Source organism: Notothenia rossii (genome assembly GCF_949606895.1).
Source record: "Notothenia rossii genome assembly, chromosome: 5".
NCBI lineage: Eukaryota > Metazoa > Chordata > Actinopteri > Perciformes > Nototheniidae > Notothenia > Notothenia rossii.
The window spans coordinates 60,343-70,399 of record NC_136903.1 but is presented as its reverse complement, the minus strand read 5'-3'; the positions used below and the strand labels follow the sequence as shown (position 1 = coordinate 70,399).

General features: G+C 38.4%; 1 protein-coding gene across 1 annotated transcript; it reads right to left on the bottom strand.

The window, feature by feature from the left end:
* Positions 1–3,681: 3,681 nt before the first annotated feature.
* Positions 3,682–8,367, bottom strand: LOC307038655 (uncharacterized protein). The gene is made up of 5 exons (XM_079680232.1): positions 7,200–8,367; positions 5,877–6,458; positions 5,625–5,768; positions 4,808–5,063; positions 3,682–4,681 (listed from the first exon to the last, which is right to left on the bottom strand). The coding sequence occupies exons 1-5, from the start codon at positions 7,947–7,949 to the stop codon at positions 4,020–4,022; spliced, it is 2,394 nt and encodes a 797-aa protein (XP_079536358.1). The 5' UTR covers positions 7,950–8,367; the 3' UTR covers positions 3,682–4,019.
* Between the last annotated feature and the right edge of the window lie 1,690 nt (positions 8,368–10,057).

Sequence of the window (10,057 nt, the reverse complement as noted above, 5' to 3'; positions counted from 1 at the left end):
TGTCACAGGCTCTTTAAGGGCTTTGTAGGTGAGAAGAAGAATTTTAAATTATATCCTGTGTTCTATAGGGAGCCAGTGTAAGGCAGCCAGAACAGGAGTAATGTGGTCCCTTTTCCTAACTCTGTTTAGTACACGAGCTGCAGCATTTTGAATCAACTGAAGCGACTTGACTGACTTCTTTGTACACCCTGATAATAAGGAGTTACAATAATCCAGCCTTGAAGTAACAAATGCATGGACTAGTTTCTCTGCATCGTTTTGAGGCAAGATATGCCTGATTTTTGCAATGTTACGTAGATGGAAGTAGGCGGTCCTTGAAATTGATTTTATGTGGGTGTTAAAGGGTAATTCCTGATCAAATATAACACCAAGATTCCTTACAGTCTCACTGGAGGCCAAATTAATGCCATCCATAGTTAGTATATTTTTAGATAATTTGTTTCGTAGATTCTTCGGGCCAAGTACAATAACTTCAGTTTTGGTCGTGTTTAACATCAAAACATTTAAGGTCATCTATGTTTTTAAGTCCTTGAGGCAATCTTGAATTTTATTTAGATGATTAATTTCATCAGGCTTGATTGATAAATATAGTTGAGTATCATCTGCATAACAATGAAAGTTTACAGAATGATTCCTTATAATATTGCCTAACGGAAGCATATAGTGTGAACAAAATAGGTCCAAGCACTGAGCCCTGTGGCACTCCATGGCTAACTTTGGTTTTGGTTTTGGTTTTTATTAGGATCCCCATTAGCACTAGCATGAGCATTGGCTATTCTTCCTGGGGTCCTCACCCACACAAAACATACATAATACAAACCAGAACGGAACAACTCATCATTTCATGAAAAGTGCATGGTAAGGAAGTGAAAGCAAAAACAAAACAGAAAAAAATAGTCATCACATTTTAGCCATCATCAAGTCAAAACCTAAACAAAATTTTACCAACAATATAATTTACATGATAATACTAATTACTAATTACTAATTGACCCACAAGTACAGTTCAAATTTAATTTGTAGTTCTCAGATATTGTTTTAGCAAATGTTTGAAATGTATGTTTGAGTTGTCTTGAATGATATGGACCGGTAACGAATTCCAGCTGACCATTGCTCTGTATAGTACTGTTTTCTGTCTGATATTTGATCTTGATTTGGGTAAAATGAACCTTTTTTCTATTGCATGTCTGGTTTGATAGTTATGTGTAGAGTACTGTGCTATGAACTTTTGTGACAATATATGTGGTAAGTGTGTCACTGTAATATTCTTTACAAAATTTAACAGAGAATAAATGGACCTCTGTCTAACACTCATCCATTTCAGTGTCTCCAGCATTTCAGTCACTCTGGTTCTGTAGGAGCACTGCAGAACACATCGTGCTGCCTTATTCTGTGCTACTTGTAGTTTATTTAAATCGTTTTCTGAAGCACTAGACCAAACAACAAAACAGTAATCAAGCTGTGATAGCACCAAAGCATCCAAGACTTGTCTCCTGACATCTATTGGCAAATGTTTTACAATTCTTTTAACGAGTGACACACCCCTTCCCATTTTACACACAACATTATCAATTTGTTTAGACCAAGACAGTGTTTGATCTAGAGTTATCCCTAACAACTTAGTTTCCTTGACTTGTTTAATGTCAATATGGTTTAAATGTAACTGCAATTTAGGTTCACATTTTAACTGATGATTTGACCCAATTATTAAAGATTTAGTTTTTCCTGCATTAAGTACCAACTTATTATTTATTACCCACTCTGAAATCATTTGTAGATCCTTATTTATACAGTGACTCATCTCCCTTGTAGATGAACCTGCTCCATATATTGTCGAGTCATCTGCATACATAACAATTTTGGATTCCTGTAAGACCAATGGTAGATCATTTGTGAAAATAGAAAATAAAAGTGGTCCCAAACAACTCCCCTGAGGAACTCCACAACTGACTTTCTTAATAGTTGACAGACTTCCATTGAAAAAAACAGTTTGACATCGGTTGGTCAAATAACTTTCTATCCACCTCAGTGCATTCAGATGAAAACCATATTGCTCTAGCTTGTTCAACAACAATGGATGATCGATGACATCAAAGGCAGAACTAAAATCAAGTAGTACCGTTCCCACTAACTTCCTATTATCTACCTCCACCTTCCAGTCATCGGTCATTTGTGTTAAAGCAGTGCATGTGGAATGGCCCGGTCTGTAGGCATGTTGATAAGCAGTATTAAGATTGTTACCTTCAAAGTATTTCTGTATTTGATTAAACATTATTCTCTCCATTATCTTTCCTAACGCTGGTAATAAACTTATCGGGCGACTATTTGTTCCAGAAAATGATCCAGCTGGATTTTTTGCAAGTGGAATAATTTTTGCTATTTTCCATGCCTGTGGGCAAATACACTTTTCAATACTTACATTGATGATATGGCAGATAGGCTCCACAACCAAATTAGCAACATATCTAAGAAATTTACCATCTAGATTATCAACACCCGGTGGTTTATCATTACATTTACCCAGTAGACATTCAACATCTGCAATTGACACTTTCTCTATTTTAAATTTACAATTCTTATTTTCCATGATTAAATCATTTATTAGAAAAGTGGAGTTCCTGTTAATAGGTTGCTTCATATCTCTCCTCAAAGTATCCACTTTATCAAGAAAATAATCATTTAAATAATTAGCAATTTGTACCGGTTTAGTCAAAAATTTCCCTTCCACTTCAAGATATGTTGAGGTGGATTTGGGCTTACGGCCCATCATGCCATTGACTAAATCCCACATCTTCTTCTTATCATCATTAATAGCTTTAATTTTATTTCCATAATACACTCGTTTTTTATTTTTATTTAATGCTGTAACATAATTCCTCAATTTTCTATAAATGTGCCCGTCTGACTCATAACTTGATGAGATAGCTACAAGTTTTGCATCATCTCTTTGTTTCATTAGTTCTCTTAGCTCATCATCTAACCAGGGCGTTCTAAGGTTCCTTACAGTCTGCTTTCTAAGTGGTGCATGTTTATCAATCACTTGCTTGAATAAGAAATTAAAGCCATCAAGAGCATCATCTGGGTTTAGTTTCTCAAGAACTTGTTTCCAACATATCTTTTGAACATCCTTTATAAATGACTCTTCACAAAAATATTTCATTGATCTTCTAACTATTACAGGGTATCTGCAGGATTCATAGAGATGAATTTACTACCTTTTTTACTACCTCCACAATATCTTTTACTACCAACACGACATCAAGCAGCAGCCCTTTTTGGACTACTAATTATAAGGTATTAGTGTGACACTGTCACACCCGTCATACATATCAGGTACACTAATGTTTAATTGTGATCATTAAGTATTGTCATTGTCAATTGTGTTTTTTTTTGTAGTGTTGAGTTGACCCTTAGCCCTAATAAAGTGAGTAATAACCTTGACACTTCTTAAACACATATCACTTAACAACCATAAATATTAATAATAAAGTGTCACATCACACACACTTACTCACAAACACGCATTCTCTCACAAACACGCATTCTCACACACACACACACACACACACACACACACACACACACACACACACACACACACACACACACACACACACACACACTTAAGCAGTTACTGGTGCGTATTAATAATGCGTATTAATGAAAAAAATTGAAAATCAATCAAATAAATAACTTTAATGAACAATATGCTCTGAGGACTACAGCTTTCAAAGATCTGCTTCAATATAACATTCACCATATTTAAACACAATAACGTGTGTGAGGAGTGCATGTATGCACATGTCTGTGGGTGCGCCTTTGTATGGATGTTGTTGTTGTTGCAATCTACATTGTATCTAAGTGAATCATTTAAAACAATAACTGTAGGGGTGTACGTGTGTGTGTGTTTGTGTGTGCGTGTGCCTGCATTCGTCTGTGGGTGTGCCTGTGTGCAGTTGTTGCAATCTACATTGTATCTAAGAGAAACATTTAAAACAATAACTGTGAGGGGTGTACAGTCACAGAAGTCTCAGTTGTGAGGACTTATCTTCAATTATTTTCTCCAATTTGCAGAGCTCTTCTTTTTTTTCTTTCTGCCTTCTGCGAAGGGTATTGGACTTGATTATCAGTTCAGCCATTTTGGACCCAGCCTTTCCCTCAGCCTGCTCGGCCAACTTGTCCGCGTCCTTTTCCAGTGAGTGACAAACACGGCGAAGTACCTCTTCCTGTCTTCTGAGGTCCAGAAGCTCCTCCCCCACTGCCTTCCTCCTCAGAGCATGGGCAGCACTCTCTCTCTTTTTCTTTTCACTGTCAAGGTACAGTCTGTACTGGGATCTAGCTGATGAGGCAGAGGCAAGGAGCTCCTTTGTGAGGGGCACTTTCAAAACACCACCACAACTGTTGATCCTGTCACAAACTAGTCTCAGTGATTCCAGTGTGCGGTCATGGAGATTGCATGTCTCCACCTCTTTGTTCACTGAAAATCCTCTTTCCACAGTGGCTTGGCCATGGGAAAGAAGGAGGAGACTCTGGCAAAACTGCAGCAAGTCAGGGTAAGGCCTGCTGAGGGTTGTGTAGAAGAACACATCAAGGCGGTCCTTCAGTGGCTTGAAAGCCAGGAAACGTTCATCCCGTCCTTCCAGAGAGGTCAACGATTCGAACTGTTGAATGATAACATCACCTACAATATTGACAAAAACATAATCATTAATGACATTTAAGTACATTTCAAAGTAGAACACCCTTAGAACATGGCCTTCATTTGAATGACCTTCCCTGTCCCTAGACATACTGTATTTTTTCTTACCAGCTGGAATGCCACCTGTCAATCTCTTTCCCTGAAGGAATGTCTGCACTACACTCTTCATTTGCTTGATGCACCACTCCGGTTCTTGGTGGATTTGTGTGGGATCAAGGCATGCAATGTGCCTAACCATTGGAACCTTTAGGGGGGATTTGTCTTGCAATTTCATGACAACCTTAACAAGGCACTGCAAACATTCTTTCCTGAAGGTTAGCAGAGAGAGCTCCCCTATCTTGCCTCCTGGTTTGCTCTGAAGGGCCTAACAAATAGAGAACATTAATGTTCATACAAGGATATTTATTTGTCACATATAGAGATACTTGTGTAAAACCTGTGGGGAAAAGATGTTGGTTGTCTGCTCTCTGGGTGTGTGTGTGTGTGTGGGTGGGGGTGGGGGTGTGGGTGTGTTTGTGTGTGTGGGTGGGTGGGTGGGGGAGTGATGGGATATGTGAGTATAGTTCAGGATGAGTTCAGGATGCATAAACATTCACTGCTATGATTGGAAATTAAACTATGACAAGTTACACATTTAAAACAATCCTAACAATTTAACCAGAGTGAGAAAGAGGTTTGGTATATCCTCATGGCTGTGGTTCAGTTTAAGCCTCAATGCCAAAGGCCTGGTGGTGAAGACCACTGAAGTTTGAAAGATAACCATTAACAACCACACAATTACGATAGCTATATTGCTTACCACAGAGGTGGTTAAATAATGCCCAATGTTACTCATTCATTTTCTACCCTAATAGTTCGAAGTAACTATTTATTTGTGCCGACAGCACATTTCATGTATGACATTGAAAGTATCTGCAGTAATTACCTTGATGGCAGATTCAGCACCCAGGCCGATGTCCACATTTTTCAGAGCCACCCAGTTCTTCTCCTCAGACACCTGGATTGTGATAAGTTGCAGTGGGCTTCGGTCCTGTATAAGTTCCCTTTTAACAAATCGCCGCAGTAAAGCCTTAAAAGAACAACAAAAACTGTTAGCAATCAAGTCACACCTGTCAACTGATACAGTTTAATCACATTCAAATAAAGACAGTTACTCTACAGGAATTACATTTCTTACCATCAGGAGTTCTTTCAGATCTTTAGCAAAAAAGGGCAGCACAGGCTCGTCGGTCTGATATTTGGTCAGGAAGGGGTTGAAGCTTCGTGCAACTGACAAGAAGAACTGGAGCTTTGGAATTATCAAATTATCATCCCGTGCTGCCAAAATGATATCATATGACGCCGTGTTTGGGTTTGTCACCTTTTTCTTCTGAACAGCATCAACATATGTTAAAAGCACAGGCCAAATGTCGACAGCTCTCTCAGCCACAGGGACATTTTCCACCCATCTGTGGCCACAGAAAGATCGGGGAAAGGTAGAAGATCCTGTGGTGGCGGTGTAATCTTCTCTACGGGCAGGAACATTGTGGAAGATGTAGTGCATAGCTCGCAACAGTTTGTCTACCTGCCATGTTGCGAATCCTGCCTTCATGGCATTGTGGAGGGTGTGCAAGCCACAACTGCCAACACTGATGAGTTGTGCATCCCCATGAAGCTCTGAATGTTCGTTCTGAAGGAGCTTCAGCAGCTTGAAGTTGACATTTGGGCCATCCATACTGACAGACAGCAGGTGTCTCAAGTTGAGTTGTGCAACACATTCCTGTGAATTGTCACAAAAAACCAAGTTTATTGAAAATTTTAATCTGTCCTGTGGTTTTTGGTTATTCATAAAATAGACAATAGATAGACAGTAAATACAGTGCCAGTAAGTATAAGTCAAACGTGTTTCCCCCTTTGTAGTACCAGTATGCATCTTTCAGAAATATTAACCAAATCCTTCATCAAAATGTGACCCTGCAAGGCGAAACCAGTCGCTTTGGTAAAATGTACAAAACTAAGTTATTGTTCTCATATGAACGGCCATAAACTAAGCTTTCCAACGATATGTATATTGAGGCTATTGCTAGAACAATCGTTAAGATAACTGTATCCAAAGTGGCATGGTTCTCCTGTCATGATAATGCTAGAAGAGGAGAAAATCACCTTTTTAAGCGGCGTTGACAAATGGTATGACTGCTAATGTGTTGCATCTTCACCGGGCTTAACAGTCAAAACGTATGTTTTTCCGTGATTTGTCCACGATATGAAATGATATGTAGACTGTATACTGTCAAATTATGCGAAAACATGAAATTCAACATTTTAACCCGGATGTTTGTTTACCGTGGATTTTCTCAAAATAGCATTGAGCGCAAAGCGACTGATATCGCCTTGCAGGGTCACAAAACACACCCGACACACACGTCGTGTAGGCTAAAGCTTAGGCTAACTATGACATAAACATTTTCAAATGGGCATATAACGACAATAAGAAAGAACAAACAAGAAAATATCAACTCACTTTAATGCTTTGCAGCAAGTCTTCAGCCCTTGCATGTCCAAGAAACTGTGACCCAAAATATGAAGACGTCACGCGGTCATCTCTCCAGAACCGAACGTGAATATCCATTTGCTTCTTCTTGGCGGACTGGTTCAGAGACTCGTCAAACATGACAACATATGGCCCAGAAGCATTGATGCTATTTATAAGAAGCTTCTTAAAATGTGGAGCAATGCCAAATCCAAGGATATACGATGTCTTATCTTTGCCACAAACAAAACTTTTGGCTATGTCGGAGTCAGTGAACATGTTTTCGAACAATTCCCCAATGCCCTCATTCGAATTGAATGAATGATGGTTAGCTGCTGTGTTCAGGCACCAGAGAACCTCAGCCCTGAGGGCTGATGTTTGTGGCGGTAACGTCTGCTGTTTGGCTATCGCAGCCGTGGTGGTGCTGGTGGCACTGGTTTGCTGCCGAGGTGGTGCGACTGTTGCTGATAAGTTGGCATGATCTGCCGCGATCTGTGTGGTGCTGCTGCTAGCATCGCAAAACAACGAAATCGGCAGCTGTCCCCCCCTCACCCGAAGCCGCTGCTGGTGTATAGCCGATCCACTGTGGGACTTGATAGCAGTAATGCCGTTCCAGGTAACATTTATAGTTTTTTTGCAGACACTGCAAAATGCTTCACGGTCATTTCCTATGACGGGTTTAAGCCAGTCTTTATATAAGGGGTCATCAACCCATAATTGCGAAAACTTGCACTTCCCCATTTCACACTAAATTTGCTCGAATTTGCTAACATCAGAAAAAGTAGACTGCAACTGTGGCAAAAGGCGGCTCTGCTAACGTCAATTGTTGGAAAAAGGTGGAAAATGTTGTAAGCGTCGCTGATAGGCTATGAAGTCCACACAGGTTACCTCTACGTCATTGCTATCAACTACGCCTCACTCAGGTCCTGTTAGCACCGTATATATTTTTAAACTACGTAGGCTAGATGAAATTCAAACATGCAGACACAAATAATAAGCAAACAATGGAAACTCATTATATATTGAGGCAGAGTTTTAAAAAAATTACTACCAAGTCAAATTGCGTTTGTTACCTTTTACTACCTTTCAAGGGCCTTAATTTGGGTAGATTCTTTTTACTACCTTTTACTACCTTTTACTACCGCGCGGACACCCTGTATTACTTTTGGTCCTGGTTTTGGCACCTTTGTCTTTCTCACAATGATGATTAGATTATGATCAGTGCACCCTACCGGGATTGAAATTGCTTGTGAACATAAATGGCTGAAATTAGTAAATATATGATCAATACAAGTTGCACTATTTGATCCATCTTTCTTTCTGATTATCCTAGTAGGTTTAGTCACCATTTGTACTAAGTTACATGTGTTAGTAATTGTCAGCAACTTATTTTTTAGGGCACAGTGCGACATATTCCAGTCTATATTTAAATCACCTGTAAAATAAATCTCTCTATCAAGATCACAAACTTTATCTAACATTTGACATACTGTTTCTAAATAAGCAAGGTTAGCATTAGGAGGTCTGTAACAGCATCCCACCAACAAAGGTCTTAAGTGTGGTAAATGAATTTGCAACCAAAGTACTTCAATATCAGGAGACATTAAATCGTATCTCACTTTAGCTGGTATTTGCTTTTGAATATACACTGCCACCCCACCTCCATGTGCATTCCTGTCTTTTCTAAATATACTATATCCCTGAATGTCAACTGCTGCGTCATTAAATGTGTCATCTAAGTGAGTTTCTGATATAGCTAAACAATGAATATCCGATGATAGTATTTCCTCTATCTCAGTAACTTTATTCCTTAAACTACAAATATTGATATGAGCCAATTTAAACCCTTTCTTTGGTAACTTATTTGACAATAAGATGGCAATTTAAAATGTGTTTCTCTTTCACTACTTTTTAAATTGAGAGCTGAACCAAAACACACATGTAACACAACTAAAACCACACATACAACCCACCACCTAACTGCACATAAAGGATTACTATCCCTGTGCATACTCACTCACTCAATCACCTATACGAGCAGCATGTAGCTCCCAAACATTTTAGATCGTTGTCAATGTGTTAGATACATTCATGGTAATGTCTATTACACACGATCTTATTTATGAATCAATAAATCAAAAAAATGAATAAATCAAAATGACATTTTAGGAGGAATGAACAACCCCAGAGACCAGTAAGAATTGGTCTCTATTCAACATCTTTAAACAAAAAAACAAACACCTTATATAGCCCAATAATAGCAATAAACTCATAATCGCAGTTGATGAAATAACTAATTTAAAATAAAATAGTAGATAACTCATAGACCAGAGGATATTGGTCTAAGAGAACAATCAAAAACACAATTCATCAAACCTGCAGCAATTCCCTTTGTATAATATAATTAATTTCAACTCCTAATGGGCTATAATAATCACAATAAACTCATAATCACAATTGATGAAGTAAATCATTTTAAATAAAAAGTAGATCACTCATAGACCAATATCCATTGGTCTAAGAGAACAATCAAAAACACAATTCATCAAACCTGCAGCAATTCCCTTTGTATAATATAATTAATTTCATCTCCTAATGGGCTATAATAATCACAATAAACTCATAATCACAGTTAAGTAAATAATTTTAAATAAAAAGTAGATCACTCATAGGCCAGTGGATATTGGCCTAAAAGAAAACAATCAAATACACAATTCACCACAACTGCAGCAATTCCCTTTGCATAATATAATTAATTTCATCTCCTAATATGCATAACCATACCATCTGATACGTCATGTCCATCAGTCCTTTCCCACCTTCATTTCAGATCTTAGTTGAACTCGGGC